Here is a 24,474-nt window from a genome sequence, read left to right as displayed (position 1 = left end):
AACACTACCTGTTACCTTCCTCCCTTCTGAACACTAATACCACTTTCTTCAGACTCCAAGACAGTCATGTGTATACCCTTCAGACACGTTTGTGTTTGCTTTTACAAAACAGCAGCACTGAGTCTTCCACATAATAAAGCCATCATTGCCTAGGTCAATATGCACTCCAATGAAACCATTTAACGGTGCTTCATATTTCACTTTAGGCACATGATACGATGTCCTTGACTAATCTATTCTTATAAACGTGGGAGGTTTCCTATTTTAGGCTATTATAAGCCATCATGCAAAGAAGATAGTTTCTTAAGATATATAAAAATGTGTATCCGTCTGATGGTTTCCTTAAGATAAACTATTAGAAATGGAATTGCTAAGCCAAAGTCATGAAGCCTATCACTCTACCCCTTTTAGGTCTTCCTATTCACATTTCCAATTTATCCTTCAAAAAAGTTACTCCAATTTACTCATTTTATTTATGCATAATTCAAAAAATATTTATTTGGTGCTGGACACTATCGACGCAATCATTAACATTAACAGACACAGTTCTTGCCCTCAAGGAGCTTACAATCTAAAGGAAGAGACAGAAACCCACACCATCACAAATTCCTCATTATAGGCTCAGGTAAATTAAGAAGCAAAAGTACAGGGTTTTTCCAAGACCACAGGAATTAGTTCCCATAGGAATAATTAGTTCCCACAGGTTCTGAGCTGAGGCTAAGATGGTTGGAAATAAGGTGAAACCAGGTCATAGAGAATCCTGGACAAAATATTCTAAGCAAAGGGAGTGTGGGCAAAGCCCCTGAGAAGGGACGGAACCTGATTCAATTGAAAACAATGTAAGCAGGTCACTGTGCTGGGCACAGAGGCAGTGGAAAGATGAGGGCAGGGCCAGACCACAGCCCTCTGGCAGCAGAAGCAGCTGACCTCCTGCACCCTCCCCAGCTGTGAGGCCAGCATTCACTCGCCAGGGGCTAGATCAAGCACAGGGGCAGTCAAGCCCACAGAACCAACAACTGAATAATGACACAATGCACTGTAAATCAGAAACATGGATGAAAGTAAACTTACCCTGAAAAGGAATGTGCTTTCAATCTGTCCCAGAAACTTTAGGCATACAATATTATGCCATGTACTTTAAACAATATAATCAGCTAAATTCATTAGTTTAATAGTTGTTGTCTAAAATATCTGCGTGCCCATAGATAGCAAAATACATGAAAAAGTCCTTGACTTTAATATGCTAAGACTAATAAGTCAATTAAAAAGTATTTAAATCTGTCAGAAAATGTTCATATCCACATTTTATTTAATGTGAAAAACATATAAATGTCACTTTAAGGTCCTATACTGGAGAAAAAGCTAATCCCCATAATCTTTCAATGAATAATTAGGTAAATTTTCTTTATTCCAACACAGATTTTCTTATAATCTTCCACATAAATAAGAGTTAAAATCAGTGGTTTAAGATTTTTAAAAAAAAACTCAAAAGTTAGAAGGCATCATGTAGATTCCTTCTACAATGTTTTTATTTATCCATGTAGAAATGGAATTATCATCATTTAAAGGACATTTTCAGTAATTAATTAGACTATACTAAAAAACTGTACAGAAAGTTCATACCACAAACTTATGTCCCTAAGTAATAAAGGTGCTCAGTAACAGAGAGAGAGAGAAGCTCAAAAGGGTCACCACTCGGCAACCTGTCTCATAAGTAAAAAGAGCAGAACACAATCTATTTGTGAAAATGAAGAGACTTCATCGAGTACCTTTCAAATAGTCCCTATTACAAAAGGGAATGTCTATTAAAGTGCCGTAGTTTACTCTATAATAAAACATCCCTTGTACCCCCTCAAAAGCTTTAAAAAAATATTTTTTGCTTTAAGATAAAGAAAAGGCCATATCTCTAAGATATACTTTGTGAAAATGATCTCAATATAAATCCAATGATCTCCATTATTTACTGTCCTTACTGAAATTCACCGGCAAGTCCCAGAGCAATTTCCAAAACTTCACTGTTGATTAGGCTATTCTGAAGTGAAATTCTTCAGCAACACACAAAAGACAGAGAGTAAAACAGTCCTCACAAATATACTTAGAAATAGGTGTACTTGAAATATAAATATAACTTTCCAGACCATTATTTTTTCTATTGACTAAACCCTATATAATTTTTTAATGGAGGTTTTCAGATCAATGATGTGTACAGCCCACTCTCATGACACAGTCATTTAAACTTCTCATCTGCAAAACAAAATGCAATATATTATCAAAAAGGGGAGAAAAAAACACAAAGCCCCATCTGGCTTACAGAATAAAAACCATAAGCATTACAAAACACATAGCGCCAAATATTGAGAGTCCACATTTTGCTGAATAATCTTTTAACTCCTCATGATTGTAAAAGTAACACAGGACCAATTTAGAAAATATAGAAAAGCAAAGGAAAAATAAACTCTTATAACCCTACCATTCAAACAGAACTGTTAATATTTGGGGGCTTTTCTTTCATTTTTTCCTATTTTCATATTTTTTCTATTATATACAAATAATAGGTTTAAGAAATATTTGCTTGCATACTTTAAAAAATAATTAAATTAGATTCTATCTGCATCTTTATCTTTTGCTTACTTAAAATATAGCATGTTAAATATCTGACTTTAAAAGTCCTTCTAAAACAATTTTAAAAACATACAATATGGGTATATCATAATATATTTAACCATTTCCCTATTATAGGACATTTGGGATATTTCCAATTTTTTTACATAATAAACAAAGTATCGTAAATATATTTAAAACTCACAACACTTCTGATTATTTTCTTAAAATGTATTTCTAGAAATAGAATTACTATATTAAAAGGTAATTTGACATGACCAAGAATCACCCCCGGAACTAAATAGCCTTGTTCTACCAGATTTTAACTTATTCAAAATTCACAAAACTTACAATTAAATGGTATATATTTAAAAATAAATTTTTAAAGTGAAAAAGTATTCACTGTCTAAAAAATCAGAATAGGAAACAGAATCACTATTATGTTATAGCAACAGTGTATAATATACACTATTATGTTGTACAAATAATAGGAAATAGAATCACCATTATGTTGTAGCATGTAGAATCACTATTAGGTGGTAGCATATACTCATGAAAAAAATTAATTTAACTTAAAACACACTATATACTTTAATTTGTTCCAAATGAGTCAAAGAACACAAAATAGCATGTTAGCACCAAGAAAAAATGAAAAATGATCTCAACTAGTTAAGAAAAAAGAAAACATCAGAAAGAACTGAAGGGTGAGCTCAACAGAGAAACTTAGGACAAAGGCCTTTGCTCCAATAAATTACAAATACTACACATCTCTGTCTCTCAGAAGGCAATTTAAAGCCAAATTCTCCCACCCTGCCTTCATTTTAGACTTTGATATCCACCTTTTAAAATTTTCTGACACAAACAAGAACATTGTTATAGTTCCAGAGATGATCATTAGCTCTCGAAACACAAGAAAAAGACTAATTTCTTAAAAATCCAATCCTAATACCTTGAAATACAATGCTAATGTCCAAGATTTTCAAAATAAAGACAACTGTTCTCTTTTTCAATACTTACTCAGCATGAGAAAGTTTCATTTCTTCCCTTTGTCTTGCAGAATAATTTAGGTTCCCACCTAAAACACAAATAAGCATAGAATCTTTTCAATATAACTATTATAAAAATTCAAACAAGCACGCAAGCTCAAGCACACACACACACACACACACATATATACATTTGCACTGATATACTATGAAAGATGAGAAAGAAATAGTTTAGCTCCTGGAACCGTACCAAGGGAAAATAGTTTATTTTTAAATCCTTATAGACAAGTAATCACTCCTTAACTTTAGCATTTTTTTAAAGTTTGAACTTATGTATTACCTCAGGTTTTCTTAATTGGGACATTATATTAATATTCAGTAATAGTGAAAATTTAGAAAAATTAAAGAAAAGACCTGAAATTATGTAAACAGCACATGTATACATTCTTCTAAATACATAACAAACAACCATTAAGGATAAGCCAGTTAGAAAAAATTGATAGAGGAAACATCAAAATCTTATAAAGAACACACACACACACACACACACACACACAAAGCACAAATGCATGTAGTTCACATATATTCGCAAAAGAAAAAAATCTGCAATTTCTCATTCTATATCAAACACTTTCAACCATAAAATGAAAATTTCAGCTGAAAATCTGTTTACTTATTTTTTTTTTAATATAAGACAATAACACAGGAAGGGCTTTAGGTTCTAAAATACTTATGGCCCAGCCAGTGTGGCTCAGGGATTGAGCATTGAAACAATTCCCTCTTTCTCTAAAATAAATAAAGAACATATTTTTAAAAAATGCATCTTTATGCTAAAATACTTCTTTATGCTAATATAAAAACAACATCTAGCCCGGCCTGCATGGCTCAATGGTTGAGCGTTGACCTATGAACCAGGAGGTCATGGTTTGATTCCCGGTCAGAGCACATGCACAGGTTGCAGGCTCAATCCCCAGTGTGGGTGTGCAGGAGGCAGCCGATCAATGACTCTGTCTCATCATTGATGGTTCGATCTCTCTCTCCCTCTCCCTTCCTCTCTGAAATCAATAAAAATATATATTTTTTTAAATCTAAAATTTTCTAAAACTTACATTGAACAAGCCAGAAAGAACATGACAACAATTTTAATGAACATGAAGGTCCAGAATACATAATCCTATATAATAAAAGCATAATATGCTAAGTGTCCGACCGATCAGTCGACCGTTTGGTTGACTGTTCGACCAGTCGCTATGACGCACACTGACCATCATGGGCAGAAGCTCCAGTAGGTTAGCTTGCTGCTGGGGTCTGGCCGATCAGGACTGGGCGAGAGGCCAGAAACCTCCCGCGGTCCCTCCCTGGCCGGCCAGCCCCAATCCACCTCTATAGGACTGGACGAGACAGCCCCGAATGGCCCCAATAGCCAGCCAGGCCGAGGGACCCCACCCGTGGTGCACCGGGCCTCTAGTTATATAATGAAACGTTTCCATCACTATGGACAGAATGTCGTTATACTTGAGCTAAAGCACTCACTGGCTTCTAGAAAGGCATGCAGGCTACCCAGTGACCCCACAAGATTATCTATCGCGGTTTAAGAAGAAAATGCCTGAACTTCTACTTACCTTGGGCACGGTTCACCAAATAGAGTAAGACCACAGCTAAAAGTGACACTGGAAGTGAAAAGAAGTGAAAAAACAAAGGACCCAATGATTCCTATGTAATCATAATTACAAAGTAAAATTAGACAAATCAAATAAATCTTTATTAACTGGCATTTAAAAGTAAAATCACTATTTCCATTATTTTTCTGAAAGCACTAAAAATAAGTGACACACCATTCTCTCCAGGGGCTGCCTGAGCTCAGGGATGGCAAGGCCAGACACGGAGAAGCAGACACCCACAGGAGAGGGGACGGACCCACCCACGGGTCATCCCTGCCACTCTTTCCTCTCACTTACAAGTGCTGGTCCTTCCCAGCACTTCCCCAAAACTCCTGCCAGCCCCTAGACTATTTTTTTACAGAGAGCCAAACAGAAGTAATCTTTATTTTTATTTTTTTTTTTTGGGGGGGGGGGTGGAGGGGGGGAATAGGTCTGAAAATAACATGTCCATTTTATAAATTAATCAAATATTAGGATATGTCATGAGACTCCCAGAAGCCCAGAGTCAGTTCATACCTCAGAAAGTCAAATGCCTTATAAATAAATAAATAAATAAATAAATAAATAAATACTCAAAAACTAAAAAAAAAGAAAGTCAGGTGCCTGGCTTTTTACCTTAATAGGTGAGGCCCACTTAATTTACTTAAAATTAACATGGCAACAAAAACATTTTAAAATCATGTGCTTTTTGGTTTAGGAACCAAATAATATGAAACTGCAGCTTGAAATTAAACCATATGTTGCAGCATTAAAAGTAGACAAAAACAGCCCCAGCTGGTTTGACTCAGTGGATAGAGCATCTGTCTGTGGACTGAAGGGTCCTACATTCAATTCCGGTCAAGGGCACAGTCCCAGTTTGTGGGCTCGATCTCCAGTAGGGAACGAGGCAGCCAATCAATGATTCTCTCTCATCATTGATGTTTCTATCTCTCCATCCCTCTCCCTTCCTCTCTGAAATCAATAAAAATATATTTTAAAAAAATAGACAAAAACACTTTCATGACCGTTTTTTAAACTCTTAAATAACTCACTTTTTTAAAACAAATAAAGCTTTTTTTTTTTTAATTTGGTGTGCTTATTTCTAAAATATGAGATAAAATGTATTCAGGCTATTCATAAGCAGTTCTCTGCAAACACCATACTTCAAGTATAGTCATTATTCCCTGTAAATGAAAATGAAGCCTGATAATATCTTCACTGGGGTTTGCCATTTTAAATACATGTTATCAAAGTATAAAAGGCATCTTAATATATTATATGAGAATTTTTTTCAGATGAACACAATTTGTGTATGGTGAAGACAATCAAAGCAAAAATGCTGGTTTATGTTTATAGTTTTCAACTGTATTCTAACACATGCTATTTTTAACCAACAAATCATTACAGGTAAAAATTACATAAAAGGACTAAGAATAAAAATAATTTAAAACTGCCTGATCAATTAACCCTGAGCACAATAAATCACACATATATCCACACATTCACACCTAGGACCCTTCAAATGGTTCTACTTTAAAGGAGAAAATGTTTTTGTTTTTTAATGTAAATATTTAAAACAGAAGATAACACATATTCCACTGCTGCCTTTAAGAATAGGAATCTCCTGAAAAATGCCTGTGAATCTTCAGAGAACTACAAAGTCACCAGCTGGAAGCTCTCTGAAATCAATAAAAATACAAAATGCACAGGCTAAGAATCAGGCAAATCTGAGAGCTACATCTTAGATATTTGATTTAAAAGAAGGGAAAACAGAAAGTAACAATAACACCTAAAAGCATAAATAAGAACATTCTGCTACATGTTAAAAGAAACTATACAAATGTTGCCACATGGCACACTTACAAGACACACAAGCAATGAAGAAAACTTCTAAAAACAAATATCCCCGAGTATCCAGTATCATGCCAGCAAGGATGGAAATGATCGCCAGCCCAAGATTCTGAATGGACTGCATGCTGCAATCGAAGAAATATAAAAACACATTTTAATTTCAAAAGTCTTCATAGAGGAACAATTCACTACAAATATCAGTATCTATAAACAACATAGTATTAGTGTTGAGACATTTTCAACCGGAGATTTTTTAAAAATCCATGACTATTTCCTCTACTGGACTTCATGCTCAAAGGTAGGGGAGCTTGCCTTATTAAGTGCACTATGAACTCAAAACCAAGTGAATACCAACTTCCTGCTGCCTTTTGGGTCAGAAACCAGAACTCAACTTCTCACTGAGAAGCCCTCAGATAAACAGGCAGTGGGATGATAATGGCAGCAATTACCTCTATAGGTTAGCTTAACTCCAGCTCCCTTGCTGGAGCATTTCCGTTGCTCCAAGTTAAGCATAAACAGATTACCTGAATTTTCTAGTTATTTCCAGGTTTAGAGCTGTCCCAGAAGCCTACAGATGACTAGATTCAGGAGACCTGGAGTTTCATATAATAAGTTGGTACAGCAGAGAGAGACATTACGTAATTCCCGGTACAAATACTTACAAGCCATATGCAGTTCCCAGTTGATGTTCAGGAACTACAAACGCCACCATTGGCCACAATGCGCAGGCAAGCAATGAATAGGAGAGTCCCAGGAGACTCTATAGAAAGTAATACAGAAAAGGGTAAAAGTCTTACACTAACCAAAGTGACTTGACTTTGATGCAGATTAGGAAGAGTGACATATTAGCTAACATACGAATCTTCATGCAAATGTTATTGTAATCAGGTTAAAACTCATATTTAATCCAAAAATGTCCTGGCCCTCCCTTACAAGTATCCCTCTAATGAAAAACTACATGCACACTGTCTTAATCACATTATTTATATGTGTACATAACTGCCTGGGCCCAAGGTACAGTAAAAAACCAATGACCTAACTGGTTTGGCTCAGTGGATAGAGCATCAGCCTGTGGACTGAAAGGTTCCAGGTTCGATTCTGGTCAAGGGCATGTACCTTGGTTGCGGGCACATCCCCAGTGGGAGGTGTAAGAGGCAGCTGATCGATGTTTCTCTCTCATCGATGTTTCTAACTCTCTATCTCTCTCCCTTCCTCTCTGTAAAAAAATCAATAAAATATTTAAAAAAAAAACAACCACTGCTTTAAAAAAATAAAGAACCAAGAAAGAAAACAAAGCTAATTTGCAAAAAATTATTGTCAATATTTTAGGCAAGGTAATTTTCCAATATTTACTAGGAATCACAAGTTAAACAACCAAGGCAGCATCATTTTTCTTCAATTAAAAAGGGAACTTCATCATTTAAATTAAAATTAAGAGTTATACTTATCATGTGAGCAAAGATTAAAATAATGCCAATATCCAACAATGACAAGAATACTAAAAACAAATACATTCTTATATTACTGATGATGATAGAGCTCTACTGAATATCTACCAAGATGTTAACTGTGCAAAGCCTCTACTATAGCATTTCTACTTCTAGGAACCTGTCCTACAGAATTCTCACCTAGTGCACAAAGACAAAAGCAGGTTTACAGTTGTGAGCACACGAAACAGAGTTTACTCTTGTATTATTATTTATTAATTATTGTATTACTTTCCATAAGAACAACTGTAATCCTACTTTTGCCCCGCCCTATATATGTTCAAGATATTCTTTTATTAACAGAAAAGGAAAACAGCACTTCAGCCTGTGGTCTTAAAAATGACACTCTGAAGAACAATCACAAAAATTTGATGAATTCCTTATCACTTTTTGACCTACTAAACGTAAAAGACAAAAGGATGTAAATCATGGATATTGGGCCGGTAGTTTTGTGGGGGTTTTTTTTGCCACCTATGATGGACAACTTTTCATGAAGTACAGAAAAATAAATGGAACTAGTAAGCACTTTGGCTTTCAAAAGACTATTTTATTTCAGATACTATTTTGGCATTGAGGTTACTCTATTAAATAAGTCAAATGAGTCAAATGAAATTAAAAATACCCTATGCACTAATAATTAATATTTATGCACTTTAAAAATAGTTATTTTGTAGACACTGAAATCAACTCATTGTTTTCCCCACTGTCACAAAGCACTGCTATCGGAGGAGCTGAGTGGCTCCTGACATGTAATTATAGGGCCCTCCCTGAAGCCCCGAGCCCCCCAGGTGTGAACAGCCACGTTACCATAGCAATCCAAGGGTTCCACAGCGTGAAGGCCAGCAGCATGTGGGAAGCAAGGGTGGTCACCACTGCACACAGAACCCAGATGATGTTCTTCCCTGTTTTATCTACCATGAGCCCAAATATTGGGGACATGGGAGCTGATATGACATATACAATGCTGCCCAGAGAATATAAAAGATATTATTTAATGAAATGTATCCCATCTACCAAAAAAAAAAAAAAAAAATCCAAGTCCCTAAATCCATTAGGCAAAGCAAACCCTAGCACATTTAGTTTAACAATCTTCTAAAATGGTCACCGGTAAATAGGAATATAAAGATATAAAGAGTGGTCCAACGCTTCTCTGGCTTTCCATTAATGCAAGATGGCCGCTCAGGATCAAGTCCCAATTTAATTTTGATTTCACACTGTGGATGTTACATCACATATGTCTTATAACATTGGGTTATAATTAAAGACCCACACTAGGCACACAATAAGCACTTAGAGAATTAATGAAATACCTGTTAATAGCACTTGCTGCCTGGGAAGAAAATCCAAATTTCTCTATAAAGAACACTCTAAAATACAGAGAGAGAGAAATAAGCACTTTAGAGAGAACTACTCTGTTTTCTGTTTTGTTTTTTAATAAAGGCAGAACAAAAACTGAATACAAATAATTCTAAGCTTAGTCAACTTTTCCTTCTTGATACTATTTTCCCACCTTATTTGAAATTATTCACATTTAAGTAACTGGCTAAAACTTTAGTGTTTATATAAATATTTCACTAACTAAATAAAATATACTGATGCCTATTTTTTCCCCTATTTACATATACCACAAACAGTACACACACGTTCAGAAAACCAAATGCACTACCACAGGGAATTAAGAGAGTTCCTTTTCCATAAAAGCAGTACTGACCAGGTTTTTTGCTATATAATGCATAGAGTTCTTGTCTCAAATTATTTAGAATTATAGCCTGAATTTTAAGGTTTTTATTAGAAATACACACCCCCCATAAACACATTCTCCCTCACACACTGTTCTGTTTAAGCAGCTGCTAAAGAAAATAGACAGAGAGGTAAAAGATAAAGCAAGAAAAATTTGATTTGAATCCTGAATTTGAATGTGGAGAAATTCCAGTCCTAAGAAATAAAAATATGCCCAATCACTACAAGCCAATATGCTGGCTCCATTCTTAATAAGAGGCTTCCTAACCAAGGAATAAAGAGGAAATTTCAAAAAATACTAACCTAAAATCAAGCAGTAAAATAAACCAATATTTTGAATCAAAAACTGTTATTAGGTATTTCTTCAAAAAATATTAAAAATATATTAAATAATACTAAGCCTTAAGCTAAGAAAATCAGTTGTATCCCAGGATATGAAACAATTCCTGTGTATATATAAACTATAAGTAGAGAAGCAAGATTAACAGCTAAAACAATTACATTTATGTGATTGAAATCTCATTATAATTTAGTCAACAGAAGTGGAATGCTAGAGAATACTCACTTCCCCAGTCCAATGAAAGGGAACACTGCCACATAATAGCAGACACAGATGATAAATATGAGCCACAAAGGCAAGGAGAAGTCCTTCACATCAGTTAGCTTAATAACTTCACCTTAGACAAGAAAGGGAAGAGGCCATCAGTATAATTTTACATAACAAGTCAAGATTATTTTTCCATTTATCAAGTGATTAACCTTTGCAATTCAGTCGAAAGACACTTTCCTCAGTAAATAACTGGGACATAGTTTCTGGGATAACTTAAAAAGACATTAGAAAAAGCAAAATCTAAGATTAGTATCTACCTACCTAATGATGAGGAACATGCGTCATTTTGCAAATATACAAAGAACATATAAGGGGGAACATGTACCCCAAAATTTAGATAAACAGAAATAGTTTTCAAAATAAGAGATCAAAAGACATGTTTTAAGCCTCACTAGGTTTTACAACACTGCATTGGGAACTTGCATAATGGTACATTATTTCAAAAAGGCCATAATTCCCCAAAGTCCCACTCTTCTCGCACTGAGACTCACCTGTTTTTCCTTGTTCTTTATGAAGAATTCTTTCTGCTCTCTGATCCAAGTAACCAAGGGCCAAGGCACAAATTAGTGAAAGAATACAGGTTATACCCCCTATAATTTAAAAAAAAGAGAGATTTTTAAAAGAGAGCCAGGCTGAAGGTTCCTTAAAACACAGCACATCCCATTAACAGCCGGAAAACTTAGCAACCAAAGGGGATAGTATTTCGACACATGTAAGAAAAGCCCACAATTACAAGTGAGGACAGAAGGAAGGGAAGAGTACATGGTAAGCATTCAACAAACAGTAGTCACTATGACTATATTACTTCCCAGTAGAAGGTTGGAGAATAGATGGAAAAGATTAGAACAAACTAGTCCACTCTTCTAATACAGAATACAAATGGAAGAAAGCTGATAACCAGGCTAGCAAATTAGTCCTACTTTCTTAATTCAGTCTAAGCACCAACTGTTAGTGGATGTCGGGGGAGAGAGGGGATTATAAAAGCAAAGTCTGATTCTGTGATCACCTCATCTTCCTCCTGATTCCTTCCCAAAGTCCGTCACCCTTGCTCCTAACCTCTGGCAGCCTGAGAGCCCCACCTTCCCACGCACAGCTCACTCAGACTCTCTTTCCTATGCGTATTCAGCATTACTCACTAACGCTGACCTCATATAACTACTGTAAACCAGATAATTAATCAAGTTTGCACTCGTCAAGAATTTTACAAAGAAACTTAGTAGCTCCGGCCGGGTGGCTCAGTTAGTTGAGTGTTGTCCACACCAAAAAGATTGCAGGTTCAATTCCCGGTCAGGGCACATTTCTAAGGTTTCAGGTTCCACATATGGGAAGCAACTGATCAATGTTTCTCTCTCACATTGATGTTACTCTTCTCTCTCTCTCTCTCTCTCTCTCTCTCTCTCTCTCTCTCTCTCTCTCTCTCTCCCCTCTCCCCCCCGCCCATATCCTCAGGTGAGGATTTAAAAAAATTAAAAGTTTAGTAAAATAAATGCATCTTTAACTGGCTGACAAAATATGGTCCAGTTGAAAAACTGCTGAAGTGACAGACAGACATTAGCTCTGTTTCTGCCACTAACAAGCTGAATGATCTTTTTTATTTTAATATACTTTATTGATTTTTTTACAGAAAGGAAGGGAGAGAGACAGAGAGCTAGAAACATCGATGAGAGAGAAACATCAATCAGCTGCCTCCTGCACACCTCCTACTGGGGTTGTGCCCGCAACCCAGGTACATGCCCTTGACCGGAATCGAACCTGGGACCTTTCAGTCCACAGGCCGACGCTTCATCCACTGAGCCAAACCGGTTAGGGCCAAGCTGAATGATCTTAGGCACAGAACTTAACCTCTCTGGGCTTAAATTTCCCCATCTGTAAAATAAAGAGACTTTGATTCATAATGGCACAGGCCTTTTCTAGCTCTAAAATTCTTTAACATTCTCAAACTCTCCATCATAGAGGGAACTAGAAGAAATACTAAAGAGCATTTGAGAGTAAGAAAGAGGGTTTAAGTAAGGCAAAGGATTTGAGGAGACGTGGGAGGAGGAGGAGTCTCTAGGTACGAGTCTCCTGTTTAGGATTACCACTCCCCTGTCCTCTTTTTACCAGGCTGTATCAAGGAATTCTAAGGAATGAAAGATGGCACACGACATTCACCCCATCTCACAGGTCACTCTAGGGCTCTGTAAGCAGCCCTCTTCACACCATGGGGCTCAGGTAGACAAACTCACTGCTCAGAGAAGAAGCACCGGGGGCGAATCCAGAGGGCCTCATTCGCTTCTCAGTGACCCGCCCAGCCACCAGCACAGTGGAGCCTCAGCTAAGAGAACTTAGGGCCAGGAGGAACCTGTACAGTTTTGGCCCAATACCCGCAATCTTACAGAAAGGAAAACTGAGACACAGAGGTTAACTTCCTTGTCCAGGGTGACTGACCTGTCAGAGCCAGGACTAAAACTCAGGCTCCTGACCCCCAACTTAGTGGATTTCCCACCACATTGTATCATCTCTACAAAATCTAAGCTCTACATTTCTAAATTCCTGATGGTTTCAGAGTTTTCACATACAGGCTCTCAGTTAATCATCAGTCCAATGCTTAAGTAGACAAGAATAGGACAAGATCCTCCTTTTTTTAAGAAAGTAGAAATGAAAACAAAAGCATGAATGCCTCGCTATATCTAATTAGGTCAAAGAACTCATGAATTGTGCAGGCAAAATTATAACCAACGTGGTCTAACCCTCATTCAGTGTTCCTTCCTCTCTGCCGCGATACTTCCTATGACGTGTTCAGAAGAGACAGAACATGGGACATCAGGATTCACTAACCGATCATAAGTGTGACTCCAAGGGTAGTGTGACCAGCAGAACCCAACGAAGCTTCAACCTTGGAATACAGCCATCCCATGAGGTTCATGTTTACTGTACTTCCCTGAAAGAGAGGGGGGGTGGGGGGGGGAATCAACCCATCTCTTATATATATATCGCCCTGCCTTGTTCAAAAACTAGGATGTGAGGCGGCTTAGAGAATAGATATATAGGACTAAGATTAAACAGAGGTAAATTTTTTAAAAAACATTAGAAAAGGAAAAACTAACAAACTAAAATAAAACCACTGATGAGATTATTACACACAAAAAATGCCAATTGATAGAAAATGCTAGTATTCAAAATAGCACAGTACATTTGTAACTTCCTAGTAGCCAAAACAAAAAATGAAACTCGACTTAGAAAATTCACAGGGAACTGATGGCAAAATAAACCTTAGCTCAGAAAAAGCACAGCTCTTCCGGGAACTGACATGTGAAAAAGAATTCGTCTTCTGACTGTCCATAAGAAGATGGTAAAAGTTATAGATAACATCCTCATTCGTTTATTCATTCATGTAGCAATTACTGAGCCCTAATTATATGTCAGTCACTGTTCTAGGTGTCAGAAAAACAATAACAGAACAAAAAAAAAAAATGTTTAGCTCTCATACGGCTTTCGTTTTAGTAGGGTGGGTAGAAGAGGTGAACTAGGTAGTATATTAAATAGTGCTTAAAAATGCTTGAAAAAAAGGGGGAACATATAAAACAGAGAAGGGGAATATAAAGAGGCAGAGGCCTCACTGAGAATGTGACTTTGGAGTAAAAGCCTGGAGGAAGTTAGCTGTGAGGACATCTGGGGAACAGCATTCCGGGCGTAAGGAACAGCCGACCACAGGAAATGAGCCTGTCTGACCAAGAACTCAAGAGCTGTCTTCATAAGCAAAATGCTGGTGCACAGCGAGGAGGTAGACATTAACTACAGAGGGCAGGTTTGGAGCAATCAGTAAGAGCTACATGTGCATGTAGATGCATCTCTATGTGAACTTGAACTTCATAAAGTTAACTGAAGTCGATGGGCTGCCCCATCACACAGTGAGCTTCGACCACTGAAAATAGGCAAGCAGAGCCAGGAGATGACGGTATGTGAGGACTTTCACAGCAGGGATGCCCAAATGGGTAAGACATTAGACAATGAAACCTGTGAAGATCCATTACAATGCTCAGATTCTCTGAATTAACGAATGTTCTTTTAGCCATGTTAGACTGTTTCTAAGGGAAGTAAGGTTAGAAATGCCTAAATTAAAGTAAGGTACATGCTATACTGTGGTCTAGAGAAATATATTAACAAATCAATACCTAGTCTGTCATACACAACACTTCATCCTGTAATCTAGACAATGAAACCTGTTAAGATCCATTACAATGCTCAGATTCTCTGAATTAATGTTCATTTAGCTATGTTAGACTGTTTCTAAGGGAAGTAAGGTTAGAAATGCCTTAATTAAAGTAAGGTATATGCTATACTGTGGTCTAGAGAAATATATTAACAAATCAATACCTAGTCTGTCATACACAACACTTCACCCTGTAATTTTTAAGAGATCCCTGTGATATTCAATCCTGTGCTTCCTATTTGGCTTCATTAGGTTTGTCATACTTACAATTCTAGCCATGCTAAGTTGGAGTCCAAACACCAGGTTCAGTTCTTTGCCTTTAAACCAACTCACAGCATATGTATTCTGGGCAACTGCTAAAGACTCCCCACCAATCCTAAAAGTGGGAAAAGGAAAAAAAAAGTAAGCTTTTGAAGAAATACTACAGGCAGCAGCAGGTTTAAAGCTCTGACACCCCTTTGTCCATAAGAAGATGGTAACAGTTATAGATGGTGGTGTCGCTGCCTCCTCCCCTGAATCCACCTTAGACTCTGGTAAATGTAACGCTGTGTGACCCCCAAGACCGGGTCATAAAAGATGAATCTGCTTTTTCATCAAACACTTGCACTTGGAGCCCTGAGCCGCCTCGTAACAAGTCCAACTACCCTGAGTTCACCATGCAGTGAGAGAGCCAAGCCATGCTCCACGGAGAGGCCACACGCAGGCACTGCAGCCAGCAGTGCAAGTCTTCAAGCCGTCCCAGCCAGGTGCCAGCCAAGTGAATCAACTAGCTCTCAGATGACTCCAGCCCAGAGCTTCCATGCAGCTTTCCAGCTGAGGCTCCAGACAGCAGGTGCACAGACAAGCTGTCCATGCTGTACCCTGTCCAAATTCCTGACCCACAGAATCCACTGCGGAGCTTTGGGGAATTTGATATGCTGCGATAATAACCACGACAGGCAAGAAAAGGACTCTGGGTTACCACGTCACCATCTATGCGACATATAAATGTTCATGTGAAGCCCGGGCTGGTTTGGCTTGTTGGAGACCGGGTGTAAGCTGACAGAGTCCTTGCACCCGAAGGGACTGATAAGATTCAGTCCCCTGCCCATGCAGTGTCCCCTGACTTGTTTTGATGGCACTTTCCTATTGTCAGCAGAATGAGAGAGGCCTTTCATAGCTTATCAGAAGTCTGTAAATATTTACCGAGAATTTGGCTTTCTGCTTTATCTCCAAGATTGGGAGGAACGGAGAGTACATTCCTCTTAACTGACCTCCCATTCAGTGTTTGTGTATAAAAGGCATTCCGCAATTAATAAAGTTGCTGCAGTCTGTCGATGGCCTGCAGTCCTCCCATCCCGCTTTCCTATCTTTCTTTTTTTCTCAATTCCCACCTCCCTACCTCAGTCCGGTTCACCTATCAGGCTGGCCCTGACATTGGCTCAGTGGATAGAGCGTCAGCCTGAGAACTGAAGGGTCCCGGGTTTGATTCCGGTCAAGGGCACATGCCTGGGTTGTGGGCTCCATTCCCAGAGGGGAGTGTGCAAAGGCAGCTGATCAATAATTCTCTCTCATCATTGATGTTTCTATCTCTGAAGTAAATTAAAAAATGTATTTTTTTAAATGTTCACGTGAAGAGTGAGCCATGCTTTGTGAAAACACAAAAATTCACTTTTCAGGCGCGTACCTTCCATATTCACCGTTCTCCTACTTTCCTTCTGTAAGTTCTACACATTGACCAGCCCCACACCTGGGCCTTCAGCTTCTCTTCCATATCCTAACTCTGAGCCTTCTTCACCTCTCCGTCCTAGTTCAAAAACAGTTCCCCTCTCTTCTGCTTATCCAAACCCTACACTGATATCAAGGCCCACTTTGTCCGTGAAGCCACTTCTGACCACAGTTCCATATGAATCCCTTTCTATTTTTATATACATTTTGTTTCCTTTTCTCTCCCTTAGAACAGTTTTTGGAGTATGTCACGTGTCTACATGTCCTTGGTACAAATGAAAATATTAAATGAATTGTGCTTTTAAGTTAAAAACTAAATAAGTTATTTCATCTGGGTTAGGAAGCCCAAGGCTGGACCCAGAATGGGCTTACTGAACAACACTGAAATTCATTAAGGTTACTGGTATTTTGCTCATTCAAGCCTTTTCAACAGGTTCAAAAGGACCTGTGCTTAGCCACTAAGAAACAGCAAACTGTCCGTGAATCACCAACCTAGAAACTGATGGTCTACACTATCATATTACAAATGAGGTTTAAATCATAGTCTTCAATATATCAGAACAGCAAAACACCTAGGAAAAACATCATTTCTGGAGAACTATTTAATACTTAAACCCACACAGTTAAATTAACTATGGTCACTCAAAATTGTTACTTACTTTGAAGGAAAATTAAGACAACTAATAAACAGTCTTGTGTATATGTGGCTACATTTCAAGGACTTGAAGTAATTCTCCATAAGAGACAATATTTTTTATAACCTTAATAAACTGATTGCTGACCACTAAAACAATATATTAGGACAAATGAAATTATGCATAACTTACCCAAACACAAACCTTCCAAATTCCATCAGCCAAAAAGCATTAAATATTCCACCCAAAGCAAAAATAACCTATAATATAGAATATAACATAGAATCAATGAATTCAAGTTAATTCAAGGTATTCAAGAGAAATAAGTAACTTATGATGAATCACAACTTCTACCATAATTTTAGTATTCCTTGTTAGTAAATCTGTGAAATGAAACCATTAATGTTCATCTGTCTCAAGCCTTAAAATGAATTATGCCTTCTACTATACAGGCATTTGTGAGCCTTGCTTAATTCAGTTAGGCCAGTGGTCGGCAAACTGCGGCTCGCGAGCCACATGCAGCTCTCGAGCCGCGGTTTGCCGCTCTGTTGACTAATGAGTTTGCCGACCACTGACCTAGACTCCGATTCCAATAATTACAGGCTGTTGTTGTTCCTTGTGATTAAGCCCCTATCCCAGTGGTCGGCAAACTCATTAGTCAACAGAGCGGCAAACCGCGGCTCGTGAGCCGCATGTGGCTCGCGAGCCGCAGTTTGCTGACCACTGAGTTAGGCATTCAATAAAGACATCTTTGCCAGAATTAGAAAAGAATTCACATCACTATCACTTACTCAATGAATGTTTTCGCCTTCCTTACCTGTCCAATGCAAACAAAGCAGCTAAAAATAATGGTGCCCCATCTGTTGGAAGAGAATATGAGTTAATATGTCAGTCACCACATCTTTCAGTCATGTTTTCTTTGACCCCTCTCTTTTAAAAGGACAAATATCAACCATATTAATACAGTTACAAACCTGTTTACTCAGAGATTCTACACTTGGAACATCTGATTAATGTTTCCCCAGAGTAATAAAATGCCTGTGTTAGAAGAGTCCTTAACGAGCACAGAAGTAAATGTCCTTCCAAAACTCAAGCCCTCTCTCCACCCTGGGGAAATGGCCACACTGCATTCAGCACTGGAAAACCCACTATGGCCCCAAGGCAACTCATGGTCCACCCTATCCTGTCAACCTAAGTGAGCAAGGTCTGTAACATACGAAGTGGAATCTATCCTCCTACAGTTTCCAGCTAATTCTATCCCTTTAGATCAAGCAAAATAAATGTAATTCTTCCTTTATACCCTAACTCTTCAAAATGTTTTAAAGTTAGTCCCCAAGTCTAAACACTCAGTTTCTTCGATTCTTTTCCACCAGACATGGTTGGGAGACCCTTCATCATTTTGCCCTCTGTCTCCTGAAAATATTCCCAGTCTACACCTCTCTTAAAGCCTCCACTAATAACACACCTACAATCATAAAAATGAAAAGTAACAAAGCTTTTAGTGTGATTCCTTCTATCTAATAAAAGTGGTCACAAAGTTCAGCCCTAAGAAAAGCACAAAGCCTCACTAGGGAGAGGCAAATACTACATATGTGCTGGTTACTGCACATCCATCTCAATCCTCATAACCACCTTGCACGGCAGGAATTATTATCCATATCCTACCAGTAAGGAAACGGAGCTCAGGAAGCCAGGAACAGCTCAGAAGAGTTGGAAGTTGAGCAAGTGGCAGTAATGGGATTCGGACCGTGGCCTGCCTGATCCCAAATGGGGGCATATCTGAGCTACCTTATTTCACGAGTCCCAGCCTTAACTGAAATACCAACCTAGTTTCAAACACCAATTCCAGAGACATAAAAATATCTTTAAATAAATACTAATGCAGACTATCACGGCAATACAGAATCTTATTCAGTTCTTTCTAGAAATTTAATTTAGTTCTGTGTTTTCCTAATAATCAGATTTTAGCCACAGGTGAAATATTTTTTTCAAGCTTACCGTATTCCAAATACTCGGTCTATCAAAAAGCCACCCAGGAAACACAAAACTACATTGGGCCAAGAATACCAGGCATACAGCAGCATGAATTTCGTGGTATTCACCTGCATATCCTATATGAAAAAAAAAACACACAAAAAACTATTTTTTCCAAACAGTTAAAATTAGTAACTAACAAATTAAAACTTTTTTTTTTTTTTCTGTGTAGGGCAGGAATTTCTTAACCATTTGTAGTCACTTAACTGCTTTGGTTTCTCATGGTAGCTATGGCCTCTGCCTCAGAAAAAGGTCACATCTGGGAGCTTCTTGGGTCCGCATGCCATTTCACATCCCCCACTATGGAGACCACCTCTGTCTGCATCTGCCCATACGTCTATCTTCTCATTATCCTATACTACCTGCACTGGGGCTCCCCACTACAAGGAAAAAATAATCTTAGCCTCCCCCTACTAACTCGTACCGTCTTTCCCTTTCATTCTAGAATGTGAAGGGCCAATCTATGCATTTCTCCCTGTCCAAAGACAAAAGAGACTATCAAAATGCACAAGAAATTGGAACTATCAAATTCATTTTTACAAAACCAACATGGACAATCCTCTACAATCAGTATCCAGGTTTTAAAAACAAAATAACAACAAAACATACTACCAAATCATTTGTCAGTCAGGGGATTACTCAAAGGGAGAGCGAAAGGCAAACAAAAGTCTCCTAATACTTTCGGTAATACTGAGGAAATAGCACATAATTATTTATCTGAGTGTGAAACAATATCAAGTTACAAATGAGTGCTATAAACGAATCTTGTGGCCACTCATTCCAACTCACAAACACTCCTTGTTGACTACAGATATTAAAATGGACTCACTGGAGACTGTTGCAGACTAGGCAACCTGAGAGCTAATGAAGCCTCAACAAATACACCTTCTCTAAAGCAAACAAAGGTGAAAAATCAACTTACCCGTTTAACCTGAGTCTGAAGGGCAGCAGGATTATCATAGCAAAAATAGCTGCCTAGAAAAAAGAAAGAACAAATATTTTCTAAGTAAAAATACTATCCACAGAAGAGTTTCAACTTGCAATTACTACTCAAATGGTGATTTTTAAATGTTTATACTTGGGGTTCGAGGACTGACACTATGGAAATTTTTTGAACCTTTTCCCCGTCCATCATTATTTTCTAAGCTGTAGCCAAATAATCCAGAGAACACATGTCAAGTCACTTACAATATTAGCCAGCATATACAGCAGTGGTTCCCAACCTTTTTGTGGCCATGCCCCACCTAAGCACCTCTAAAATCCTGATGTTCCCCTCCCCCCTGGTAACATAGAATTTTTATCATTAAAGAAGTGAACTCCTATTCACATAGAGGAGGCCTAAAAGGCCATTAACTTGGTCTAAACAAGCTTCCAAAGAAAGCATCCATGAAAGAGAAAAATAAAAGAGCGAAAGGACAGTTGAAGTACTGAGGAAGAAATCACTAATAAATTGTTAAAAAGAAACCCCACAATAATATGAAGTGATATGAAAATATAGCAAATAAAGTTTCAAAACATATAACAGAGAACTGAAATGCATAAAAATGTCACAATATATATTTATATACTGTATGTGAGGCCCCTAGAACCATGAGAAATGCAAAAAATTCACTGTTAGTAACTCATTCTCGAATTGCCCCCCTTAAAAATCAAATTGCCCCCCTGTGGGGTGTGTGCTCCACGTTGGGAACCACTGATATACAGCAAATACTGGGAACCTGAACCATGAAGTTAATCAACAACTAACTGTCCTTCCACTTTATTTTCATGATGCTTCATATATCTATTCCTTTCTTGACATCTTCATGAAGCACTACATTTTCCTTATTTAAAGTTATGAAAACACACACTAAAAATTTCGCAAACTTTGTCAGCAGTTTCCTAGTAACGTTACCCGAGATCACCATTTATCTTGAGAGCTGAGGAATGGAGTTTAACTGCTCTAATATTTGAAACAAGAGCTCTAATTCTATAAACAGAATGCTCCAAATATAATAACTTAGCGAACACGGTGCCAGGAGTGAAGAGGAATAAAAGAGAGTTCTAACGGATTAAAGACATAAAAATGTCTGTTGACGGATAAGAGAGAAGTGGAGAGAGGTTTGACATTCATTCGCTGAGCTTTATTCCTAAAGTACTGTAATTGACAGATTTATAGTAGGCTTCAAGATAATACTGCCTCCATTGTCCCACTCTCTCTAAAAGTACATATTAGAAAGTACAGATTCAAGAGGGGAAAAAAAGTCATTAGAAGGGTATGAATCTGGCTTTTGAAACCCCAGGCAAGTAGCTATAATTTACCAAAAACGACCTGTCTACTTCAAAAGAGGTCATGTTAAGTGTTTTGTGTTGTTCTTTTTTTGTTCCTAAACCAGCTTCTTGTAGTTCCTGCTTTAATCGCTATCGTAAGGGGTACCAGTATCATGATTTAAAGTTAATGGATGAGCATCTCTTTCCAAAAAGGGACTGGCTAGGTTGCTCACAAGGTTGCTGGTTGGATCTCTGCTCAGGGCACAGGCAAGAAGCAACCAATGAATGTGTGGATAGGTGGAACGACAAATCAAATTTTTAAAATAATGGAGGGGGGGCTCAAAAAGACTGGCAAAAAAAAAAAGCCTAAAGTATCCTCCATGCCTGCTTAGTATCCCAGCAGTAGCATCAAGTTACCCACCATAATGCTCCAAAACTTGATTACACCGGCTCCTGTGAGCGCCCTGAGAACACAGTATTACTTCCATACCAAACTAACACAGACATTGAAAAGTTGCTGAATAAGTTAGCTGCTGGAACACAGGAAGGTGTTTCAAAATTTATCTCAAGAAACTGCCTTCAGATTTCCTAAGTGAAACCAACCACCGCCACGACCACAAGTCCCATCCAGCACGACTGCTCCGCAGTGGCCGGGCGGAGAGGAAGAACACAGCTACTCGCTGATGCTATCAGCAAGCCACACTCCATTTCCAAAAGCGGGAGAGCAATGTATGACACTACCTACGAAACTGCTGATTTTTTAAAAAGCCTTTTCCATGCGGAGCGGGAGAGCGGAGGGAAGAGAGGTGGTTCAAACTTTCTGAACCGAGCGCCAGGAGAGGAAACTTGGTCTGGAGATCCCTTCCGGTCGGCGGCTCGGGGAGCGAGAGGCTAGGAGCCCAGGAGCAGCGAGGGACAGAACTGGCCCAGCGCAGCCCCCTGACCCCACCTGTGGACGCCACAGGTGTGAATGGGGGACGCGAAGGGGAAAGGAGGGAGGCCCAGGAGCTGCACCAGAGGCTGCGCGAAGGCCCGGTGGCCCCGGTGTGAGCGGATCTCAGGGCTCCGAGAGGGACAGTCGCGGTTTTCCTGACGGTCCGCCCCGCCCGACCCGGCCGGGCCGCTCACCGAACCCGAGGAAGCACATCAGCAGCAGCACCAAAAGCCGGTGCGCCAGGCGCCTGGGGTCGCAGAGCGCGGGCAGCGCCCCGGGGACGGCGGCGGCATCTCTACCGGCCTCGTCGGGGCCGTCGGCCAGGAGCCCCCGCGCTTCCTCCTCCTCCTCCTCCATGGCGCCCGCGGGAGACCGAGAAGCAAGAGCGGCGGCAAGCCCGGTACTTCACAGGGTCGCCCAGACCAGAGCCCAGACAAGACTGAGGGCACGTGACCGCGGGCGCTCACGTGACGCCGCGGAAGTCACGCCGGGCTGCGCTCACGTGATCACGCGGTGGGCGGGGCGGGCGGGGAAGCCCGAGAGGTGGGGTTTGAGTGTGTTCTCCCGCTGGACCACCTGTGTCTGTGGGGCTGCGGTCCCTTGGGCGTCCACCCTCCTTCCCCCTGCCAGCGCTTACCGCGTGTGCTGTCGTTTCCCGACCTGCTTACAAACGCACCCACTGCAGACCGGCCCTCTGCGCCGGAGAGACTGCCTCCCATCCCTCCGGCTCCTGCCGACCGGACCTGCGCTAAGGACAGACAGGCGCCACTCTCCTGCAGCATTGCTCCCCGCAGCCCCTTAATACCCACAGGCTCGATTTAGTACCTTTCTGCGCTCGTCTCAGACCTCAGAGCTCACGGTTTAGTTCACGGAGAGGTCAACAGAAACGGATACTTAGAAAGCAACATGATGAATGGATGCATGCAATGAGAATGGCGACAGAAATAAGCACTGCATCCTATTAAAATGCCTGAGGATACCATCTGGGAAAGGGAGAACAGGTGACTAGTTTAATCCGCTTGGAGGAACGTGACAGCAGAGAGGCTGGGGAGCGCTGAAGCCCTTGAAGTGGGTGTCTGAGCTAGGATTAGTAAGAATGAGCCAAGAAATGGTGCCTGTTTGAGGGGGCTATGGGGGGAGACGGTTAGGAGGGGTAATAAAGACGCTGACATAAAACAGAACTCTGTGTGTGTGTGTGTGTGTGTGTGTGTGTGTGTGTGTGTTCGTATTGATCTGGGAATGAGAGCGAAGGAACTCAAGAGTAGAAAACACTAAACCTGGTCCATGAGAAGCCATGCAAGGATTTTGAGCAGTGCAGCAAGAATGAGAGATTTTGGTGTTTAAAAATTCAATCTGGCAACACAACCTGACCCTCTCCCCTTTTTCTGGTTGTCCCCAGGCTTTGCCAACAGAATTTCGAGGGTGACAAGGCTAGAAGTTGAATAACCATGAGGATTATTAAGTATTGGGAAGATTGGAGGTAGCAAGGGCCAATACTGGGGAAACAGGCATGAAGCAAAGAAGGCGGAATAAGTACCTAGGAGGTGAAATGGAGATGACTTTATAAATAATAGTATATGAGTTCTGAAGGAAAGGAAAAATTTGAGAGTGTCTCCCAGATTCCTAGCTTGGGCCCCAATAGAGATCGGAATATAGGAAGGGGTGGGGGTGTCAAGAGATGGATCAGTTTGGGAGTGCTGCCTTTGAGATGTCTATACATGATATCTCCACTTTCCACCGCCCATTCTCTCTTCATCTCCAAAGGAGGCGCCCCCAGTCTAGTGAAACCTCTTGCCAAGATGACTAA

The 24,474-nt window shown here is 39.5% G+C and overlaps 1 protein-coding gene across 2 annotated transcripts; it reads right to left on the bottom strand.

Moving 5' to 3' along the window:
- Positions 1-1,480: 1,480 nt before the first annotated feature.
- Positions 1,481-23,127, bottom strand: MFSD1 (major facilitator superfamily domain containing 1; the record flags this gene model as incomplete). 2 transcript variants are annotated; one of them, XM_079767091.1, is made up of 16 exons in its annotated part: positions 22,862-23,127; positions 20,406-20,458; positions 19,448-19,560; positions 18,267-18,309; positions 17,642-17,709; positions 15,375-15,483; positions 13,733-13,835; positions 11,407-11,505; positions 10,871-10,982; positions 9,876-9,932; positions 9,373-9,529; positions 7,741-7,838; positions 7,091-7,203; positions 5,210-5,257; positions 3,619-3,676; positions 1,481-2,244 (listed from the first exon to the last, which is right to left on the bottom strand). In XM_079767091.1, exons 1-16 carry the CDS (start codon positions 23,022-23,024, stop codon positions 2,241-2,243), a joined length of 1,398 nt encoding a protein of 465 aa, XP_079623217.1. In that variant the 5' UTR covers positions 23,025-23,127. The 2 variants fall into 2 exon arrangements, with proteins under 2 accessions (XP_079623217.1, XP_079623218.1); XM_079767092.1 differs by lacking the exon at positions 1,481-2,244 and having other exon boundaries at positions 3,615-3,676.
- Between the last annotated feature and the right edge of the window lie 1,347 nt (positions 23,128-24,474).

The sequence above is a fragment of the Cnephaeus nilssonii genome (genome assembly GCF_951640355.1).
Source record: "Cnephaeus nilssonii genome assembly, chromosome: 3".
Classification (NCBI taxonomy): domain Eukaryota; kingdom Metazoa; phylum Chordata; class Mammalia; order Chiroptera; family Vespertilionidae; genus Cnephaeus; species Cnephaeus nilssonii.
The sequence above is the reverse complement of the archived record's forward strand: the minus strand, read 5'-3'. Positions and strand labels throughout refer to the sequence as shown.